Source organism: Rattus norvegicus, chromosome 19 (genome assembly GCF_036323735.1).
Source record: "Rattus norvegicus strain BN/NHsdMcwi chromosome 19, GRCr8, whole genome shotgun sequence".
Classification (NCBI taxonomy): domain Eukaryota; kingdom Metazoa; phylum Chordata; class Mammalia; order Rodentia; family Muridae; genus Rattus; species Rattus norvegicus.
The window spans coordinates 50,748,104-50,770,869 of NC_086037.1; the positions used below are offsets into that span (position 1 = coordinate 50,748,104).

At 52.0% G+C, this 22,766-nt stretch overlaps 1 protein-coding gene and 1 long non-coding RNA gene across 5 annotated transcripts; one reads left to right on the forward strand and one right to left on the reverse strand.

Moving 5' to 3' along the window:
• Nucleotides 1-164: 164 nt before the first annotated feature.
• Nucleotides 165-22,114, reverse strand: Slc12a4 (solute carrier family 12 member 4). 4 transcript variants are annotated; one of them, XM_006255482.5, is made up of 24 exons: nt 20,371-20,407; nt 16,962-17,056; nt 15,556-15,687; nt 12,985-13,131; nt 12,831-12,885; nt 11,099-11,229; nt 9,052-9,293; nt 8,696-8,910; nt 7,982-8,146; nt 7,804-7,902; nt 7,468-7,525; nt 6,823-6,997; nt 6,336-6,454; nt 5,067-5,165; nt 4,697-4,816; nt 4,252-4,356; nt 3,868-4,036; nt 3,174-3,369; nt 2,890-3,059; nt 2,310-2,441; nt 2,107-2,214; nt 1,110-1,294; nt 842-975; nt 165-733 (listed from the first exon to the last, which is right to left on the reverse strand). In XM_006255482.5, the coding sequence occupies exons 1-24, from the start codon at nt 20,390-20,392 to the stop codon at nt 642-644; spliced, it is 3,165 nt and encodes a 1,054-aa protein (XP_006255544.1). In that variant the 5' UTR covers nt 20,393-20,407; the 3' UTR covers nt 165-641.
• LOC120098640 (uncharacterized) lies at nt 6,890-9,886 on the forward strand. The gene is made up of 2 exons (XR_005497071.1): nt 6,890-7,028; nt 9,373-9,886. It is a non-coding gene; the product is annotated as an uncharacterized LOC120098640 (long non-coding RNA).
• Nucleotides 22,115-22,766: the final 652 nt, after the last annotated feature.

Sequence of the window (22,766 nt, forward strand, 5' to 3'; positions counted from 1 at the left end):
TATCTGGACTAGGGATGGGAGGGGCCCCAGGGTCAGTGGGAGGGACAGAACCACCAATGGGGGTGGCCAGGAAGGGGCATAGCCTTTGGGATCTGGCTCTGGACTTGGGTTCAGTTCCGTCTTTCTTCCCTTGGCGCCAGGGGAAAAAGCTGGGGCAGCAGGAGGCCCAGAAGTACACAATGTTTTATTGAAAAAAGTCAGGCTCAGCTTGGCCAGCTCCATTCCACTTGGCTTGATGCTGCCCACAGCAGCCTGAGCCAGATCTTCCTGCAGACAGGCCCAGCTCGGCTCCCCCTTTTATTGTCTCCCCCCTTTCTGAAATGATGACATCCACACAATAAATATACAATAAATAGCACTTGTGAGCCAGTCTGGGACTTCAAATCCCACATCAGCCCTCACCAGTCATCTCGAGTCAGGAGAGGCCTCCCTTGGAGTATGGGAGGGGAAAGTCCCTAAATCCTCCAGGTCCCGTGGGCCCTCGGATCCATTCCCATTGCAAGGCCCAAGCTTGGTTTCCCTGGAGACCTAGCAAAGCTAGTCCAAAGCAAGGCTGGGCAAGGCAGAACTGGCAAGTAGGTGCAAGGCTGGGCACTGTTGTCTTAGACAACCCAACTCCAGGCCACAAGACTCCATCGGGCTCAAGAATAGATGGTGATGACTTCCCGGCCACCACCACGCACCAACAACACCCGTTCAAGGCCCTCGGTTAGGACTTCAAGGAATTCCATGTCTGTGGGGTTGTCATGTCAAGGAGGCAGCCACAGGGCCAAGACAACTTTCCACTCAAGGAGAGGGGAAAGGATAGCTCCCCACTGTCAGCCTTTATACAAAAGGATACAGTTCTCATCACCCTCACTGTTCTTAGGGGGGCCGGGCATGTTCAGTAGGACCAGGCGGGCATCATGGGAGCGTGTGACAATGACTTCATTGAGCTTCACAGCAGTGTGCATACGCCGCACATTGGACTGGTCCCTGCAGACCAAGTGGCTGGTCACAGGCCAGAGAACTATCTACCTAGCCAAGAGGTCTCTGTCCCTGGCCCATCTACACAGCATGCTTGTCCCAGCTCCCCCTCCATCCCAGACCTCAACATGGTTTGTACTCACGGCTTAATGTGCACCAGCTCCCGGAAGTTGTCAGGGGCATGGCTGGGGTCCCAGGGTTCAGCCATGTACTTGTCTCTGGTCCATGTCATCTGGATCTTGTCAGCGCCTGTCACAGACTCATCCTCCTCGTCGGAGTAGAGGCTCTCTAGCCTCAGAGCCGAGTGCCTGTCCTTCACCAGCTGGGCCTGAGGACAGCCAGAGGATGAATCCTTGGTACTCTGGGAAAATGGGGGCCTGGCTGGCCCAACATGGCTATCCTGCCTGTCTAAGAAATGGTTCTGGTAGGGGCTGGGGATTTAGCTCAGTGGTAGAGCGCTTGCCTAGGAAGCGCAAGGCCCTGGGTTCGGTCCCCAGCTCCGAAAAAAAGAACAAAAAAAAAAAAAAAAAAGAAATGGTTCTGGTGCAGGCAGAACAAATGAGGTTCTTTGTTAGGTTAAAGACAGGCTGGCTTGGGCTGGGGATTTAGCTCAGTGGTAGAGCGCTTACCTAGGAAGCGCAAGGCCCTGGGTTCGGTCCCCAGCTCCGAAAAAAAGAACCAAAAAAAAAAAAAAAAAAAGACAGGCTGGCTTTGGGGTTGGGGATTTAGCTCAGTGGTAGAGCGCTGGGGTTGGGGATTTAGCTCAGTGGTAGAGCGCTTGCCTAGGAAGTGCAAGGCCCTGGGTTCGGCCCCCAGCTCCGAAAAAAAGAACCAAAAAAAAAAAAAAAAAAAGACAGGCTGGCTTTTGCCTCAGCCTCCTAAGCAATGGAATTATAGGCACGGGCCACCATCCCTATCTTTTTGTTTTGTTTTGTTTTTGAGGCAGGTCCTTGGTCTGGAGTGGAACTCACTATGTAGACCAGGCTAGCCTCAAACTTACAGGAATCCACCTATTGAGTACTGGGATTGTAGATATGACCACCATGCCTAGTCCCAAGTCATTCTGGTATATCCAACAGACAGTGTCTTCAAAGGCGTGATCTGGATCTTTACCAAACCCGAACCAAGATGGTCACTCACCTCTCGATCCCGCTCTGTTTTGGTCAGCCTCATCTGTCGCAGCATTTGAGACCGCTGCTCCATCATCAGTGTCCGCTCGTAGGTGTAGGCCGAGATGTCACTGTTGTGCTGGAGAGATGGGGGGGTGGGGTGGGGTGATGAGTACTGGGATGCATGATCGGGGGCTGGGGCCCTCGGGGGACAGTGCAGGGCGGGCAGCTCACCATCTCTACCACCTCCACTTCAGCTTCCAGGCGGAGGTGATACAGGAAGATGGCCAGATCCTTCTTCATCTGGATGCTGTTGTCGTCCATCTGGGCCACGGTGAAAATGCGCATCCGGCACTTCTTCCAAACCTGTGGCAGTGGGTCACGTGACTGGTTCATCACACCCGGCTTCCTAGGGGCCCACCCCCGGCCGTGCCCAGCCAGCCGCCCACCCCCGCCCGTGCCCAGCCAGCCGCCCACCCTCGCCCGTGCCCAGCCAGCCGCCCACCCTCGCCCGTGCCCAGCCAGCCGCCCACCCCCGCCCGTGCCCAGCCAGCCGCCCACCCTCGCCCGTGCCCAGCCAGCCGCCCACCCCCGCCCGTGCCCAGCCAGCCGCCCACCCTCGCCCGTGCCCAGCCAGCCGCCCACCCTCGCCCGTGCCCAGCCAGCCGCCCACCCTCGCCCGTGCCCAGCCAGCCGCCCACCCCCGCCCGTGCCCAGCCAACCGCCCACCCTCGCCCGTGCCCAGCCAGCCGCCCACCCTCACCCGTGCCCAGCCAGCCGCCCACCCTCGCCCGTGCCCAGCCAGCTGGAGCACCTTATGCTGGCGCAGCAGGAAGGGCAGCAGCATCAGCATGCCTCCGTCATGCACGATCCACCACACATCAATGTGGCCCTCCAGGTAGCGCTCGTGGTTGCTGGGGTAGAAAGCTATGTTCTTTGGCACCAGCAGGGCCAGGTGGGCAGCTGTGGTGCAGCGCACAGTGTCTAGGGAGGAGGGGCACCGCTGACTGCCAGCCTGTGACCCTCTGGTCTCTGCCACCTCACTTTAACCCTGGCCCTTGGCCCCTGGCCCAGCTTAGATGCCAGACCCTCACACACCGATAAAGGTCTTCCAGGCACGTGGGTCCTCACTCTGTCGCCAGCCATAGGGCCAGCCCAGCACCACGGAGTTATGTCTCATGCCACCCAGGCCGCAAGACTGGATGAGGTGGGCCAGCCCCTCTCGAACCTTGCTGGCCACCACTACCTGGCAGAAGCCTTTTACTTTCTCAATCTCCATCATGTTCTTGATTGTCTGTGGGGAATACACGAACATCAAAATGCAAGGCCCACCAGTTTCCACCCTAACCAGGATCCCTCTGGAACTCTGGGGTTCACAGGGAGACCTTGGAGTAAGCTACCACACACAGGTCATGTTTGCTGAATTTTATTTGTGTGTGTGTGTGTGTGTGTGTGTGTGTGTGTGTGTGTGTGTGTGTGAATGCAGTGCAAGCACATCATATGGAGTCAAAAGACAACTCTTGGTAGTGGGTCTCATCCTTGTCTCTTTGTAGAATTTGGGAATCAGACTTAAGTCATTAGGCCTATACATGAGTGTCTCTACCCACTGAGATGTTTTGCCAGTCCAAGGGCCATGGTTTCTAAGTGAGACAACCATACTTATTCAAGTGTCAAGATGGTGACAGTGTTGTCCATTTGGCCAACCAAGACTGGCTAGACCCTCCCTTATATGCCTGTTGCACCCCAGAAACCAATGATTTGGCTAAGTTCTCTTCCCTCCCGTGACCATTACCTGCTCAGCAGCCTGGGCTTCCCCATAGCTCTCCAGAAAGCTGCCCTGGATGACAGAGCCAACGATTGTCAGGCCTTTCCCAGCCTTAAGTTGGGAGGCAAAGGTGAGGAGCCGAGGGTACTTCACATGAAGATCTTCGTCTAACTTCAGCAGCACCAGGAGCTGAGGCCTATAGTAGTCAAACGACTAAGGGTCTAGTTAGACAGCCTAAGGGTCTGGCCTTTTCCCAAGAGTCCTCTTCTTTCCTTCTCAGAATGTGGACTCCCACAAGTTTGGGTAGCCCAGATGCAAGGGTTCAACAGCAAGAGGGTCCTCCTATGATCTCCTGGGGGACACTACAGAACCCACCCTGAGAGGGTCCCGTTGGTCTGGGGGCGTGCTTACCGCCAGTTCTTCGTGTGAGGAGGCCCTTCCTCTAGTCTCAGCAGTGCATATCGTGCGGCACTCAGGGACAGGCCTCGGATCCCATCACCCCACTCCTTCTCAGCCCTGTGGATGTCACCACAAGCCACTGAGCCTGCGGTTTACCTCCAGATCTCCTGGACTCCTTCCCTCCCTCCCTCTCTCCCTCCCTCTTTTTCTAAGTGAGTGCTTTACTACTGCGCTCCACCCCTAACCCTTTACCCAGGGATTTCGGTGTGAGTATGGGCTGCAGGAAGGCCAGGCCTTGAGTCACAGCCCCCAACCACAGACCAAGCATCCACTGCAGAAGGAAAGCTGACCCAGCCCACCACTGCCAACCTAACCAATACTCAGACCCTCCTAACTTGACAGCTAGTTCCCTGTGTTGTCACGTAAGCTATCGGCAGGCTGGATGGCTTCCACTTACCCTTGGTACTCGATGTACTTGTAGATCATGCCTGCGATGACCATGGCCACTAGGGCGTAGTACCAGGAGGAGACAAACATGAGAGCCAGGCACAGACTCATGCCCAGGAAAGACAACGCCCTGGGACAGAGAGGAGGACAGGAAGCCTGGTCAGTCTGTCCCACACCCTGGTGGCCCTTATAGGTCCCAAGTCAGAAGCTGGGTGTATGAAGCAGGTCAAGTCTCCATTCAGAGAATCTCCCTCCTTGTAGTGTTTCAGAAGCAAAGGCTGCCTCGGAAACCCAGACCTCCTCCTGAACGGGGCCTGTGGCTTCCCCCTGTGGTAACCTGTATCAGGAGACTTGCCCCAGGCATCCAGCAGGCAACTTACCAGTGATAGTACTTGAACCGGGGCCGCCAGTTGGGGGTCCTCAGAAGTGTCTGCACAGCACAGGCCAAGTTTACAAAGAGGTAACACATCAGAAAGAACCTACAGGAGGTAGTTGGTGCAGAAAAGCTTCCTTGGTCCCTCAGGCTACATACACCATGGCTCCTAACTCCAGGAACCCACTCCTAAGGCCTGATGCAGATAGATAGCAGGACTAAGAAAATGTCCTCAGAGCCAAGTGGCAGAGGATGGGTAAGTATTCACCAGTCGAGGGGGTGAGAAAGGGACCGAGTCCAGGGCTGGAATGTGGAGGAAGGCTGGGGAATGGCTCGGTGTGACAGATGACAAGATGCTATATAAGCCTGTGGCCCAGGCAATCAGCTGAATGGGGGTTATCGAGCATTTGGAGGCCAGGGAGTAAGTCAGGAAAGCACGACAAGGAACAAGGACCATGTAGTTTTGTTCTAAGGGGAGAGACAAGATGCTGTGCTTTATGTGGGACACAGGCAAGGCAGGCTGTGTGAGTCCTTCTGAGGAATGAGGGGACAGGGCATCAAATTCCATCCTCGGTGAAGAGAAAGGGCAAAATAGGAAGAGAGATATCAGGGGGCAGGAACTCCTATGGGGGAGTAGGTCTTGAGAGTGCCAGCAAGAGCCACTCTCAAGATGCCTATGGCAAGCATAGCTTGAGGCATGCACATCCGTGGGGAATGGGGAATGCTCCGAAGACAAAACCTCAGATGTGACAGGCCTGGCTGTGGGGAGGGCTGGAGTCTGCTCAGGACCTATAAGCTGAGTTAGTGGTGAAGTAGAGACCCTTCATTACTGAACAAGTAAGGACCATTTACTGTGGAGCAGTATAGGCGAGGACCCCGACATGGGCAGAGGTGAAAATAGAAACCAAACTGTCTCAGGGATCCCTAGGAATCACGTTGACACCACCCACAAGGCGTTGGCACACTCACTTCATGAATGAGACCGTGATGCCTTTGATGAGGCAACAGACCAGGTGCTCGCCCTGTTCAAAATGGGCATCTCTGGCCTTCTGTTCTAGGAAGGCTCCTACCATGGGTCTTAGGATCTGTGGGTTTCTTCAGTACTGTGCATGTACCAGGCTGGCTTCTGAAATCAGGCTAAACTGCCTTGCCAGCTCCCCATTTAGCCCAGCTCATCTCCCAGTGGCAACCTAGATACCAGACAGGATCACTGGGAGGAGCTGGGGTACTCAGGGAGCCTTTTCCATGACTTCCCTTTGCCCTTTCCCCAGCTCACATGGAAAGAATGGGGGCCACCATGTCAAGGGAGGCGATGAGGATGCCCAGCTCAGCGATGAGCGCTGTCAGGAGGAGGGCCCACGTTGGCTCACCATTGGCTTTCCCGTGGCCAAACACCTGCAAGCACCAGAAAAGGAGCTGTCCCTACCATAGCCACTACCCACATTTGCAGCCACAAGTCACAACCTGTTCTCCTAGCATCCCTCTGGTCCCAGTGCTATGCCCGTCCTTATGGAGTCACAAGTTTTCCTGACTCTCCTTCTCTGGGTCTCTGTGCTTTGGATGAAGCATAGATGAGCCACAGGATTCGGGGTCTAGACAGAGTGCTCACAGCAAACAGGGCCAGAGAAGCTCTCAGCAGCCCCTGGATGGTTGCCAAGGCCAGGGCCACTGTAGGCAAACCTCACCGCATCTGAATCGGCCTCCTCCCTTGCCAGGAAGTGGGCCAAGAGCATCAAGGCTATGGGATAGACAGGAGGGCTTACCCGGAGGAAGGGGATGATGTTATCCTTGGCAATGGCTTGCAGTAAACGTGGCGCCCCAGTGAGACTTTGGAGGCCGGCACCACATGTTGAGAAGAAGGAGCCGACCACGATGACCCAAGGTGAAGGCCAGGCCAAGGTGCCTACCACCAGGTTCCTGCTGACGCCATCACCGTACCTGCAGAGGCCAGGCTCAGACCATGCTCCTGGTAAGAAGCCCTCCAAGCCTTGGGTAGAGCCGCTCAAGAGTAAAGGGGTGTCAGGGGTCAGGAAAAATGGAGGAGAGGAGAGGCTCTAGCTTTTATTGGAGACCAGTTGCCAGCTCTTAGCCTTGTATCTTTGCCCTTTACCTCATCTTTGATCTTAATGTCACTGTCCTCCCAGGAGCAAAAGTCAGAGAGAGGGGCCTGGCCTACCCGGTTACATAGATCATTACTGGAAGTCAACTATCTGAGATGTGTAGGACCCTGGGTGTATGTGTGGGGGGAAGGGGAGGGCTAGAGTGAGGGCAAAAAAAGCTGGCAGGGGGTTGGGGATTTAGCTCAGTGGTAGAGCGCTTGCCTAGCAAGCACAAGGCCCTGGGTTTGGTCCAGCTCCAGGGGAAAAAAAAAAAAAAAAGCTGGCAGGGAAGGGACAGAGCTCACTCACTTGTCCCGGAGCACCACACCCTCGATGCAGGCACCGAAGAGAATCACACTGCTGAAGTCTGGACTGCATTAAGGAAGCTAGAATCCCACCAGACTGTAGCTCCAACTCATTTCCCACCCAGCACCCTAGTGGTCTTCACAGCCATAGCCTTGACCTGCAGACCTCAGAGGGTCCCATGGTGAATGCCTGCATATTCTCAAATTGTGTGCAGGTGCAAAGTGGGGGTTAAGGTCTCCAGGTTTGCATGTGTGTGGTATGCCCACACACACTGTCAGGCAACTTATACATAGAGAGGTACCTTCTGACACATGCCCCACCATGCCTGGGAAAGGATACACACGAGTGAAGTGGTGACAATAGCCAGAATGGTCCCCACAGGGATAGACTTCTGAGCATCACGGAGGTCCCCGGAACGGTTTGAGCCAGCCATGATGCCTCCAAAAACAGACAAGATTCCTTCAGGGATTCTCCAGGACTTTGGGTAGGGCTAAGTGTGTGGGCATGGAGATCTTACCTGTTACAGAAGGGAAAAAGATGCCAACCAGCACGGTGAAGGATGTGGCGATGTCGGCCACCACATACAGGGACAGGCTCTCCTTCAGGCCAAGGGTATCTGTGGAGGGCAGCCCATGCTTCTCCACAACCTCACCCTTCTCCAGGTAAGCACTCCACAGGTTTTCTGTAGAAGTTAGAAGCATCACCACTACAGCATCACTGATGTCCCCAGGGAAGTTTGGGGCAGCCCAGCAAGATCCTACAGATGCGCTGAATCTCGGGCAGCTCTGGGGATTGTGGTGGTTGTGGTGTCTGCCATAGGGCTGCTTTAGCCAGAGAGGAGGCTGTCCTGCTAGAGCTATGACAGATAAAGCTGAGCAGACCCTCATCAGCCCAGACTTCACTATGGCATGATTCTCAGACAGAGGCCTTTTATGACTCTTGTGGGAACACCCCCACAGCATCAGGGGCTAGTAGCCAGGAAAGGGGAATGCAGAGCTTTATAGGGTTTGCTGCGGGCCTGGGATGTTGGCCAAACAGGCTCCGTTCACTTAGAATTCAGTTGCAAGAAGGCAGGCTAAAAAGACACGGCTGAGTAGGGAAGGCAGCCAAACCTGACCCCCCACGCCCTTCCCCCTTGATCTGGGCATACAAGGACAGCTCTGTGCTCTGCTTTCCTGCTCAGCCTGTGGGCTGGGGCTGGGGGGTTCAGGACACAGGAGGGAGGACCCACCCTGGAGCACACCAGCAGCTGCCCCAGGTATGCCAGGAATCTCTGTCACATTGTTGAGCAGGAAGTAGGGGTCACAGGAGTCAGCAGTAAGGTTGGGGCTGTGGCAGAAGAAAGTCCACAGCCGGGTGGCCACTGTCTCATTGTCCACCACAACTGTCTTGGCACAGATGTCAAACTGGTCCCGAGACAGAGTCCTATTGCCCAGCATGCACACCCTGTAGGGAGAGATGAAGGACTAGCGCCAGCTTGACTGGAGCCCTAGCCTATTCCCACCCAAGCAATCTGAGGGATACGGAGCATCAAAGGCCTGGAAATGGTGTCAGTGCGATGGCTGGACAAATGCCCCAGTTACTTACGGAAAAACAGGAGGGTCAAAAGCGGACTTGATGCCTCCCACGTAAATGGAGAGGATGGAGATGATCACACAGGCCAGGAAGAGTGAGGCGAACTTGTTCACATACTTGACACCGACAAACACCACTAGGGTCATGAAAGTCAGGAAAATGGTTCCGTACACCCGCATGTTATTCAAGGTGGCGCTTGACATGTCGTGTGTGCCCGATGGGTAAAAGATGGCAGCTGGTGGAGCAATGTAGGTCTGAAACAAGAGGACAGAACTCCAGTTCCCACCTTCTATTTGGGGAGTGAAACCTGTCATTTTGGTTTTCTTTTAAAAGTGTGTTTGCAAGAAGAAGCCAGTCACAGAAGACCAGCAGTACACGATGTCTCGACAACATCTTGAAGAGCAAACCCACAGAGAGACCGCAGATTAGTGTCTGTTAAAGGAGAGGGGAAGGGAGAGTGATTACTAGTGAAGGTTTTCTTAGAGTAGTGAAGATATTCTGAACTGATTCTGGCAATGCTTACATCCCTATAAATATGCTAAAAACCAGTAACCTGTGAGCTTTCTTTTTCCTTTTTTCCTTCCTTCCTTCCTTCCTTCCTTTCCTTCCTTCCTTTCTTCTCCCTCTCTCTCTCTCTCTCTCTCTCTCTCTCTCTCTCTCTCTCTCTCTCTCTTTCTTTTTCACAGTATCTCACTTTGTAGCCCTGGCAGACCTCAGGAACTCACAGAGATGCTTTTGTCTCTGGTGGGGTTAAAGGCAAGTACCACCACTGCCCCTGAGTCGTGTGTTAATGGAGAAAACAAACATTGGTTTATTTAGTGGGGAGGATGACAAGCAGGTGTGTAGGTCAGAGGACAATTACAGGAGTCAGTCCTTGCCTTCCGGGAGGGCCCTGAGGATTGAGCTCAGGTTGTCAGGCATGGTAGCAGGTGCCTGTACCCACTACGCCATTTTACTGGTCCCTGACTTGTATACTTTCAAATGGATAAATGAACTGTTTGCCATGCATGCTGTGGCTCAACAAAAGCATCATTGAAAGACAAGGAAAGAAAAAGAAAAGAAGAAGAGAAAATACAGACACAGGTGCCAACCTGTGGAAGGAACGGCCAGAAAACAGCAGTTTGGGCAATAAAGTAATGACAGTATTGGATTATACCCAATAGCCCAGAGAACAAAATAGGCCTCCAGAAACCCATATAATTACATGGTTGAATAAATACACACACTGGGGAGAAGAGACACACTTCCTTACATAACTCCAAATAACACAGAAGAAATGTAAAACAGAAAATAAATACTCAGAGAATCAGACAAAAAGTCCGGGCTTCTGGGGCTGGGGATTTAGCTCAGTGGTAGAGCGCTTACCTAGGAAGCGCAAGGCCCTGGGTTCGGTCCCCAGCTCCGAAAAAAAAAGAACCAAAAAAAAAAAAAAAAGTCCGGGCTTCTGGTTTGTAGTGCCACGCCATATCTCTGAACATCTATTCTCTGGATCTTCAAGGAGGCGCCTGTCACCCTGTGTTACTCTCCTCATGGCTGTGCCCCTTCTCCACCAGGCCTCTCTCCCATTGGCCAAGGTCATTCACTGGTGAGTAGGGAGCTGCGTCTAAGACAGCACCTGTGGGACTCAAGGACCTCTATGTAGCAGTCCATGACTGTTTCCTCTGACTTAAGGACAAGGAGAAAATATGTCTAAAAGACCCTGGCCCAGAGTGTGGGGTAGACAGAGCTTGTTAGGGCCCACAAAGGACTAGGGGGCAATCTCTGTATCAAGATCTGTCAACACTTGGCAGACACCCTGCCATGGCCCAAAACTGTAGAAGAAACATCTAGGCTCAAGCGAAGGCAACCAGGCCTCCTCCCTGCTTGGCCCAAACCATCATAAAGGTAAAAGGGGGTGGGGGTTGGGGTCGGGGACAAGATCTGAGTAATGAGCCTTCTCCCTAGAGGCCTCCCTTTAGAAAACCCAAGATGCTGGCTAGGCATGATAGAAGTACTAGGGCCTCTGGAGTCTAGAAAGACTGGATGGAACTAAGGTCAATCGAGGCTTAGCCCAACTCACCAGCAAGATCTCAATGGCTCCTAGGATATACATGGCTGCTGCAAATGTGGTCCCCAGGTAGAAGCATAGGCCCACAGCACCTCCGAATTCTGGTCCCAAAGAGCGGGAAATCATGAAGTAAGAGCCACCAGCTATAATGGGGAAAGTGTACATAAGTCAAGACCAATTCTTCAGTGAGATCTCTCTTGTAGCAAACCTCCACAAATACCTAAAAGGGCAAACTGCTTTTCTCTTTAACAGACCAGCGCAGGTTCGGTCCCCAACTCCGAAAAAAACAAAACAAAACAAAACAAAACAAAACAAAACAAAACAAAAAAAAAACAACAGACCAGCGCAGAATCTGTCCTGTCTGGTTTCTTGTCCCCGTGGCTCAGCACAGGCCTGCCTGAGTCTTTGCTTTCATTAGAATCGAGCACTCCAAGAAAACTGACAGTCAATACTGGGCCCCAAAGTGGTAAGAGTACAGAGACAAGACGGATCCAACACTGCTGTTGAATTCTAACAGGCCTCAAAAAACACCGAAGGGGTCAATTTCTTTTATGTTGTAACCCCACCTCCAGGACTCCCCTATAGGAAGCATCAAGGGTATTCCAGACTGTTGATAACAATAGTGGTGAGGGGGGAAAAAAGGCACATGCCTATAATCCCAGCACAGGAGGCAGAAACAAGATCCCTTCAAGTTCAGAGCCAGCCTGGTCTGCATAGTTTCTGGCCAGCCATATCACAGAAGACCAGAAAAAAAAAAAAAAATACAGTTGAAAAAGAAGAATCCGGGCTGGAGAGATGGCTCAGCGGTTAAGAGCACCCGACTGCTCTTCCAGAGGTCATGAGTTCAATTCCCAGCAACCACATGGTGGCTCACAACCATCTGTAAAGAGATCTGATGCCCTCTTCTGGTGTATCTGAAGACAGCTACAGTGTACTTATATATAATAAATAAATAAATCTTTAAAAAAAAGAAAAAGAAGAATCCATTAATAGGAAGCTATCCCATACATGGGTTATATCCTAGCATAGCATAACCCGCTTTAAGAAAAAATTCCAAATCTGGAGAAATACATAACATATATAGGTGCATATATATGGAAAATATCATTTGTATATAGGCACACAAAGAGACTAATGGTTTGTATGTGCCAAAGACTATGTCCCTTCAAAAGGCTAGCAGTAATGAGCTAAGCCTGGTGGTAAGCCTGGTGGGTACTTTTGGTTTTCCATTCTGTTTTCTGCCTCTTTAAGCTCTCATGGTAAACATGCACCACTCTTTCTTATGCAGGGCACACTACTCTCCTTCTTTCTTTCTTTCTTTCTTTCTTTCTTTCTTTCTTTCTTTCTTTCTTTCATTCATTCATTCATTCATTCATTCATTTATTTATTTATTTATTGTATATGAGCACACTGTAGCTGTGTTCAGACACACCAGAAGAGGGCATCGGATCCCATTACAGATGGTTGTGAGCCACCATGTGGTTGCTGGGAATTGAACTCATGACCTCTGGAAGAGCAGTCAGTGCTCTTAACCACTGAGCCCTCTCTCCATTAACAAAACACGATGGCAGTTTCAAAGTTTGCTGGGCAGGAACACTCCCAGCAGGCACTGTCTTAAGAGTCAAGGATAGGACTCTACCAGATATTGCCTGAGGAGGAAAGACAATGGCAGCCAGCAGGCAGATGGGAGTGGATTCTAAGCATGTCCCTTACAACAGGCCCCATGAGTGTGGCATTTACTCACCTGGAACCACACCATTGGTGGCGATGGCACTCATGGAGATGGCTGTCAGCAGGGTCTGTAGGAGAAAAGGCCTGGATGAGCAGCTCAGCTGGGTGGACTCTGAAGAGTCACCTGCCCCATGCCCAGCCTGGCTCTAGGGCACAGGGACACTCACACAGCAGCAACAGATGAGGACAATGAGGAGAGCCTGCAGCACGCCAGCTGTGCCCACCATCCAGGTCAGCCGCAGGAAGAGGATGACCCCGAAGATATTCTGCAGGCAGGGCAGGTACACTCCCATAAGGGTGCCCATGCTGGGTGCCTGTGTGGGCAGGAGGGGAGCAGGCACACGGTGTCAGAGAGGTACAGACATGCCACAGGAAGGAGGCCCTAGTCACTTAGCCGCCTCTATACCTAGGGTCCAGTGGAGCACAGGACGTAAGAGCAGATCTAGGATAGCTCTGCAGGCTCATCCATAGGAAGCTAGCTCAGGCTAAGAAGGTAAGACACCCGACTTTTCTTCTTTTAATCATTATTGTATGGGTGTGAGTGGCATGTGCATGCCACAGTATGCATGTGGTTGTCTGAGAATGGTACTCAGCGTCAGTTCTCTCAAGCTCAGGCCCCTAGTCTCATGCCTCCCTTTTACCCACTGAGCCATCTCGACGGACTCGACCCTACTCTTGTCCTCGGTGTAAGGTCCTAAACCTTATGCATACTGTTTTTGTACAAAGCTTAGCTCTTTCCCCACACCAATGAATTGCCTCCTCCTCTTCTGCTGTTTTTGTGCATTTGTTTTTTAGATAAGGTCCTGTGAAGTCCTCGGTCTCCATGTAAACTAAGCAAGCTTTGAAATTATTTACATAATTTAAATGTTATACATTTCATATATTTGTGTATTAAATATATGTTATACATACTATTATATTTATATTCTTTAAGTTCTATTCCTCTAGAGAACACTGACTAATATAGCTTGTTTACTGTTCTAACACCAACAGAAACAAGGCCCTCAAAGTGCTCCTCAACCCAGTAAGTGGTGCCTTCAAAGTCCCTTCTGATTTAGGGGAATCCCACAGACAGAACAGAGATGAGGCTGTGAGTAAACAAGAACACTCTAGCATACAGCTTGGTAGTTTCTCAACTCTATAAGGGCAAGCGAGGGGCTATCCAGGCGGCCATGGCAGAGGCTGTGTGTACAGAGGCAATATTGATGCAGCCCAAGCCAGTGATGTCTTGAGGACATCCACAGAACCCCAGAAAAGCCTCTTCTTCCCTAAAGCTAGGCCAGGGCTGGAGCCTGAGGACCTTCAAGAAAAGACCACACCGTCCCACACAAGGCTGTATAGCTGAGAGATAACGTTATTGGGTTCTGGAGCCCTTTTCAGAGGACACCACCTACTGGACAATGGTAGTAGCAAGTACTCCTACCCCCATCCTAGGCTGAGTCACTCTAAGAAAAGAGCAGTGTGGGAAAGGGCTGGGCCGGAAATGCGTTTTGCATCCCTAAATAACCCCTGGCAGCCTCGGAAGGTCATTGGGTTAGAGCAGGAGTGGCTGCCAGGGGAAGGCTGACTCTCAGTTCAGGCACGGTCTGACTGGAGACCCTCCTTCCCTGCTTCCGGTCATCTTGTCTGAGGCCCAGGGCTCCCTAGCTTCTTACACCATTATACGAGAATCAGGTAGACTGGGTGGCTGAGCATTCACAGGCTCCTGATTAAGCTAGGTTAACTCAGGTCTCTCTCCCATAGACCTTTCTTGGGGGATTTTTCATTCCTAGCCATGGGCTCCCCAGCATCATCCAAGGATCCTACCATCACTGAGCAAAACTCCCCTACAGGCCTGGATGGGGATAGCTACAGACGCGCAGAGTTCTTGCTATCTTTAGTTCAGAACATGCCAACAAAATCACAACCAGTGGTCAGGTCTGGACCACTTCAGGATATCAGCTGCCCTCTCTGAGGAGTGGGCAGATGTCTATAAGTAGAAGGGAGAGGATACACTTTAGCTTGGTGCGCTCTCTCTCTCTCTCTCTCTCTCTCTCTCTCTCTCTCTCTCTCTCTCTCTCTACCTCTCTACCTCTCTGCTTCTCATAAGAAGGTCTGAAGCTGCTTATTTCAACCAGGAATTACTTTTTGGTTTGTGCTTACTGTCAACAAGAATGGCACAGTCAGGACCAGACCCCAGTTCCTTCCAAGCACAGCTATTTGCCCAAGATAGCCTCTGGGACAGTTGATCTTTTTCCTTTAGCCCCTTTAAAATTATTAGAACTCCAGGTATGAACTACCAAGCCAGGTTTCTATCTCAAAGTTCTGTGAGTGTGTGTGTGTGTGTGTGTGTGTGTGTGTGTGTGTGTGTGTGTGTGTATGTGTGTGTGTGTAAATAATATTCAAGATCCCAGCTCCACTCTTTTTTTTTTTTTCAGAGCTGGGGACCGAACCCAGGGCCTTGCGCTTCCTAGGCAAACGCTCTACCACTGAGCTAAATCCCCAACCCCCCAGCTCCACTCTTAAACCAGTGTCTCGTATGCTGATAGCTATGTACAAGGAGCTTTTGAGGCTCTCCTTCCCTCTGCCTTCAGCTCTGCTATCCCACTTAGCTCGGTCTTTGACAGCTCCTTCAGCTTGAGGCACTCATTTCTCACCCTCCATGCCTACCATCCACCAGTCTACATGTGTTCAACACCACAAAGGAAAACATCTACCTCCAACAGATGTGGTCCCTCTGCTGACGCTGACTTGCTCACCTTGGCGGCTCTCCGACGGCCACCTTCTCCACTCTCAGCTTCCTCGTGCTCCTTGGCTCCTTGGGTGAGGTTGGTATAGCTGACAAGCTTGCCCAGGAGAGATGATACCTTTGGGCGGATGTCCAGCTCCTCCTGTAAACAGAGCCACGGGGCTAGATGGCAACGGGCCAGGCTAGACCAGTGTCAGGCTACCTGAGTGGAGCCAGCAGCTTGGCTGCTGGCCCAGTGCCAAGCCCTGAGGCAGGCCTGGACCTGATCCCTGTTCTTGCTTGGGGAAGCCCAAGCCTGCTAACTGGGCAGGTGTGGGCACCACACCCCAGAAGGCAGCATTCAAAGGCCCAGCCCAGTGGCTTGCTCTTTCTGCGCAACCTTGGCTGTAATCACTCCAGCCCATTTGTGAAAATCACCTGCCTCAGGGGAGAAGGAAGGGCAGGATCTGCTGGCAGGCAGACAGATTGCACACTTCATTCTGCCTGCCTGCTCACCACTTTGAAGCTATGGCTGGGTCTAGGATTCACATCAACATACACACACATCTTCAAGTGGCGACAGAGCACTAGACTTCTAGCACTAAGAGAGGCTCAAGGGTTCCCTGCCCCTGTGTCCTAAACACCGTGACTGTGCTAGCTGCTGTGACTCTCCCTGCCACCTGGCCACTATCTTAAGCTTTTGTCGGGTCCTTTCTGACCCTATACCCTATTCCCTTAAACGGTGTGTGGAGACCGAGAAGCCAACATTACTTGTCTGTGAGGCAGATGAATGTACGGGTTCAGACTTTAGGAATCTGAACCATGTCTTAAATCCAGAGCTTATTTCTCTTTATTTTTTTTTTTTTCTCGGAGTTGGGGACCGAACCCAGGGCCTTGCACTTGCTAGGCAAGCGCTCTACCACTGAGCTAAATCCCCAACCAGAGCTTATTTCTCAACTTGGGTCTTGAAAGGGAAATTTGCAGTTGGAAGGCACAAACATGGCAATCTTTCCAGAGACATGTCCACTACAGCTCTAGCTATGGAAGGCAGAGTAAGGCATAGGCTGGAGGAAAAACAGGCCTCTGTACCCAGAGGGGAACTGTTAGAAGAGCCAATAGGAAAGTAAAGATTCTATCCACAGTAGAGAGCAGAGCCATGGACTGGGAGAAGCCTTAGGAATGGAGGGGAGAAGGAAGTAATCACTTTTGTGAGGGGCTGCAAGGAAGGCAAAAGTGAACGGCTCTGGAGAACTGAGGTAAGTTTGCAAGTGGTTCTGGGAAGGCAAAGTGTATTGAAAGAGCCAAGAAAACCACAGCCTGGATGGCTGCAAAGAGGGGAGGACAGACGGGGCTGGGAGAGAAGCCAGCCTGATGCTTAGCTGAGAGGTCCGGAGAAGCCCCCGCCAGCCTACCACACCTGAATGGCTCCTTAGATACCTCAAACAGTGCCAGGTTCCGGTCATAGTAGTCATTTCCTCTGGAGGCGTCCAAAGGGCTAAGGAAGGGACTATTCTCTCTGTGGTTACCCTGTCCTGTAGAAAGAGAGGGAAAGAATTCCAGTGAGTTGCTACCTCCCAGGGCCCCAGCCTATACCCCAATCCAGAAAGCCAACCCACAAAATAGCTCTGCCCTTCTGCCGAGAGGCTGAGAAGCGGCAAACACACACCATCTCTAAAATGCTCTTGGAAGCCCCAGCATTTACATGCTCTGCTTTTGTTTTCCCATCACTTGTCAGCCTTCTTGAAGGGCTGTAAAGAGCGAACCCAGGGATCAAATCCTGGGTTGTCATTCCACATAGTAGAAAACTTCAAATCTCCACATAGGTGCCACGAGAGTGTACATGAAGGGCGGGGACTACTGAGAAGGCGGGGCCTGACCATAACCAACCCTGAGGCCCCACCTTCCTTCCTCCCAAGGATCTGGAGCTCCTAGAGTACAAGGCACCATTTCACCCTCCAGGAAAAGGAAACCACACAGAATGCCTTCTGCTGCCATGGCCTACAAGGGGTCAGCTAACTACCCCACCATGCACTGGGTGTCCCATAGGGTAACCCAGAGCATACTGGGAGATGGAGCCAATCTCGCATGGGTACAAGGATCCAGAAAAAAACATTGGGAAAGCTGGGGCACCAGATGGATTGTGAGTTAAGTATTGGAAATGCAAGGGCATGGACTGCTGTCAAGATTACCCAGTAGCCTTTTGGTTCCCAGATCCAGCGAGTTTGCATCGGAACAGATTAAGAAGCCAGCCCTGACTCAAATCTCAGACTGGTGAAAATCAGACTTCAAAACTAGAGAACCTCCCAGCCGGAAAGGAGCCGGCGCATCTGTTTTTGCTGTGTGTTGGGATCAAACCCACAGACTCATGCTTGACCACTGGGCCACACACACATTCTTTTATGCCCTCCTTTTCCTCCTCTGAGACAGGTTCTCAAACTTGTGCCAATGCTCCTGTTCCAGCTTCCCAAGGATTGGGATTACAGATAAGCACCATGGCCAGCCCTCATACACTTTCTTTTTTGTATATGTACCTGAGGTGGATGTATGAGTCTACATATGAGGGGGTCAAGGTCAACCTCAGGTGCATTCCTTTCTCGTTCTCCACCTTATTTTTTCTGAGCCAGGGTCTCTCACTGAACTTGGAGTTCACCAATTCAGTTAGACTGGGGGCCAGCAAGCCTCAGGGCTCCTCCTGTCTGTTTTCCCAATGCTGGGATCATAGGAGGTCCATGTGCCTGGCTCTGTACCCCTGACTCTCTGTTCCATAGCGGATGACTGTGCAGATGAAGGGCAGTGCCAAAGCCAGCAGTCCTTTTAACCCACCAAGCCCCGTTAAAACCCGATAGGCCAGGTAGCTCCTCAGGATAAGGAATCACAAGAAAAAAAATCTCAAAATCCAGCCATGGCTGCCATTCATACTGAAATCCTTTACCCCAACATAAAGAAAATAACAAACGAAAATGGCGTTTCTACAGCTCAGTTTACTTCCCTTTCTGCCTTGCCTGCTAGGAGTCTCCATAAATTATTCTCAGCTCTTGCCCCTCTCCCTTTGACTCCTTCCATGAAGCTGGAAATAAATACCATTTATTCTGAATGCACACACTGCAGGCTGTCCCACCACCGATACCAATGGTTTCTAGGAAGAATCTATTATTATCTAGAAACGGTAGAGCAGTGGTTCTCAACCTTCCTTATGCTGCAACCCTTTAATACAACTCCTCATATTGTGGTGACCCCCATCATAAAATTATTCCATTGGTACTACATAACTGTAATTTTACTGCTGTTATGAATTGTAAATCTCAGCGTTTTCAAGTGGACTTAGGCGACCCCTGTAAAAAGGCTGTTAGACCCCCCCAAAAAGGTTCTGACTCACAGGTTGGGAAACACCGATGTAGACCTAGGTATGGTGGTATAAACCTGTAATCCTTGCCCCTGGAAGGCTACAGAGGGAAAGCCTGAGTTCAAGGTCAATTCAGACTACACAGTAGTTTCCAGGGCAGCCTGGACTGCAAAAAGAAAATAAACAAAGAGGCCAGAGGACTAGGAATGTAGCTTAGGTGGTAGAGTGTTTGCCTAGGATGCCCAAAGCCCTGGGTTTGATCCCTGGTACCTCATGAAGCTGAGCTTGGTGGCACAGACATGAAATGCCAAAAGTCAGGAGGTGGTAATAAGAGAATCAGAAGTTCGAAATCATCCTTAGTTCTATATCAAGTTCAAGGCTAGCCTGAACTACATGAGACCTTGTGTTGAAAAGAAACCAAAGGAAAAAACATCCTACCAACTACTGAGCTGAGCACACAACAGTATCACTCTCCATGACCCACCTGATGCTTTGTCCTTCCAAGCATCACTCCCTGATGGCTCAGAACTCTTCTAAAATCTCCAGTCCTTACCTTCTGGTACATGTCAATCACCCCTTCCGGGAACAAGACAAGGCTGTCTAGTGAGGGGGGCCATGGGAGTTGAGCTGCACGGTTCTCTTTTCACATTCTAGATCCTAGTCCATTTAGGGAGCACTCTGGGATACCTCAGCATAAAAAAAAAAAGACCTCTGGTATACATAGTTTGCCCACTGTGTGCTGACCCAGCCTCTGGGTTTTCAGAGGCCAAGCAGGCTCTCTTGAATTCCTGCCCCTTGCCCTGTGTGACCTACAGAAAACTTCTCAGTGCCTCCACACTGCTCTGTCACCTTCCATGAAACAGAGACAATAACTCCCTCTTCCAGCTTCCCTGATGCATCAGAAAAGGTACTGTCTGGTCTCAAATACAGGCAGGGCACTCCAAGAAGCCCCACTTAAGGACCCCTCCCATAGGATTATGGGGATATGAAAGGGTCTAAGCAGAGCCTCAGGTCTATACTCCCCTAAACTTCAAGCTACCCGCCCTGGCCTCAGCTATTCCAAAAATTCCAGGGCAGGTTTAGGCATGCCTGCCTGCCCGCCAGGCTCCAGGCTTTCAGACATTACCTGAGACCCCTAGAGAACCAGAGCACAGCTCAGGCCAAGGGCTCCCTATGAAGTACACAGGTGTCTTCTTACCAGCAACAGTGAAAGCCCCAATGGTAGGGAGTGACCTGGGTGACCTTTTTGGTCCCTATGTGCATGGCCTCTACCGATAAGGTCCTTCCATGACCTTCCTGCCACCAGCCACCTAGATGAGCAGGCCTATGTCTGCCCCTCAGCAGAGGCATGTGTGTGTGTGTGTGTGTGTGTGTGTGTGTGTGTGTGTGTGTGTGTGTGTATGTGTGTTGGGGGGGGGGATATCCTAAGAGAGCTGGGCCTAAGATAGTTCTGTGCTCTCTAACCCTTCGCTATATCTACAAAGAAGAAGCAAAATCACTTACCTGGAGGCAGGGTATCCCCCATGCTGTAGACACACCACAATCTAGAGGAAAAGGAGTAAATAGCAGAGAAGAAAGGGGTGGGGGTGGGAGGAGCTGGCCTAGTCTGGAGAGATCTGGCAGGACATAGCCAGCAGCCAGCAGAGCTCCAGGTTACTTCTGTCAACCTGTGAGGGACCAAGGCGGAGCCAAAGAACAGGCTCAGTACTGCTCATTGGTCCGGGCTAATCTCAAGGATGCAGTTCAGCACATCATCTGGGGACAAACATCCTTCCAGTCCTAGGGAAGGAGGGAAACTCCCCTTGAACCAGGCCAAGGGCAGCCAGACATGTTGGACATAGCTATGAAACCTGACAAATCTCTGTGACATCTGGCAGTCCATGCCCCCTGGCCTGGACACCATCTACACATGGCGGACAGGTGATACAGCCATCATTCACGTAAAGCACAGACGAACCCCCCCACCCCCAGCAAGTCAACATTAGAGATCTATCAGACAGCCTCTGATACCATCACCAGACACAACACACATTCCCTACATGTTCCTATCACGGCCAGTCCCAGACATCATAGGCATTTGTTATCATAGCACCAACTCATCTCTGGCAGCCTTGCTGGAAACAGTAGCCATGAGGACGTCCTGACCTGACCCTGCCTTTACCCTGTGATACGCAGATACACACGTGCACTTACACATGCCTATAAAGCTATACATATTCCCAGCCTTGTTCCCACTCCAAGTGTGAGGCACCTCCACGGGTGGAAGACGGAGAAAGAGGCACTGGAAGGGAGAAACAGTTTACCCCTATAACCAGCCCTAAAATTAGCCTAGGTTAAGTTAAGACACTACACTCTCATATCCGGGTTTGAATCCCACTGGAACAAGTTATATAACTCTTCCCCACCTCCCTTAACTCCTTCCCAAGTGCGAGTAACAGAACCTGTCCCATGGGGAAGGTTGAGAGGATTAAAACGAGTTGCTTCATGTACAGTGCCTAGACAAGCCTAGCCCGGTGTGACTGCTCTCTAGATGTCCACGGTACCCACAGATCTACACACCAAAGCCAACACACAGGCCCTTCGGCGAGCACACCCTTTGCTCCTACCCGGCCAGTATGCAAGGAGGCAGGGGTAGAGAGACGACAAGAGAGGGGCGGTGAGTCATACGGAAAAGAGGATGACACTCAAGAGGATGGGGGCGATTCACAGAAAGTGAGGGAGCTGCAATTCAGGCTTCCATTGGACCCGGACCTGAGGCGAGTTCGGCACCAGCCAGAGTGAGGCAGTCCGCTAGCCGGCCTCCCTAGGCGGCCACGTCTGCAAGCCCCCGCCCGCGGCCCTCGGGGGAGGAGCTGGGGTTGGGTGGAGGACGACCTAGCCCGGGAGTCCCGGACCAAAAGGACTCGTCGGTCTGAGCGCGCTGGGAGCAAGAAAAGTGGAGTCCCGCATGGACGTCTGCGCGCGCCGTCCGAAGGCGCGCGAGTCTCGTGTAGACGCCCCCCGTCCTGACCACAGCCCCCGCCGGGCGCACCCTCACCATCCGAGTCTTCCCGCTCGGCGCGCTCCCCGTAGTCCACCCAACTGAGCCCCTCGAGGTTGTCATAGTCGCCGCGTCGCGGCCCGTCCACCGGCACCACGGTGAAGTGAGGCATCGCGCGCGCTTGGCCCGCAGTCCCGGCCTCCAGCCGGCTGTCCCTGCCGCCCCAGGCTGGCCTGCCCCGCCCGCTCGCATTCCACCCCGCTGCGCTCACTTCCTCCACCCGCCCCCCGGGCCGCCCCTCGGGGGGCGGGGAGCAGGAGGGGCTCGGGTCGGCTCCTCCCCGAGGGGTGTTGAGGAGGTGGCGAGAGGACCCCGGGGAATGAAGTACTCTAGCTGCTGGAGGGCTGGGTTCCTGTGTGACTTTGGTTAAGGGGTTGCCCTCTCTGAGCCCCAGATGCGATACTTAATAAAGTGAGGGAAAGTCGTTTTAACTTTAGGGATTTTATGATGGTGAGACGGAGCACAGGGTGCCCTGGCTCTGCGCCCTGAATCTAATTAGCTCTCAATCACTTTCTGTTATTTAGCGGGAAAGCTAGCCGAGCCTGCCCAATGTCTCAGTGTCCACCCCAAACCCTCTACAGTCTTTCATCACCCCTACGTACACGCTCCTCCATTTCCATCGTTACTTTCTAACACTTCTCCAGGACTTTGGTAATCAAGTCGTCACGAACCTACAGCCTCTGCCCTCAGTCCTGCTCGCTGCAGCCTCTCCCGTAGATGGTGGTTGAAGACTGTAGTCCCCTCCTGGAGGAGTTCGCTGCCTCCTCGACCCAGCTATCTCATTTGAACTTGCTCCTTCATAGCCTCACCTCTTGTGGTTCCTGCACCCAAGTTCTTGCCTTTCTTGGTGCTAACTTCT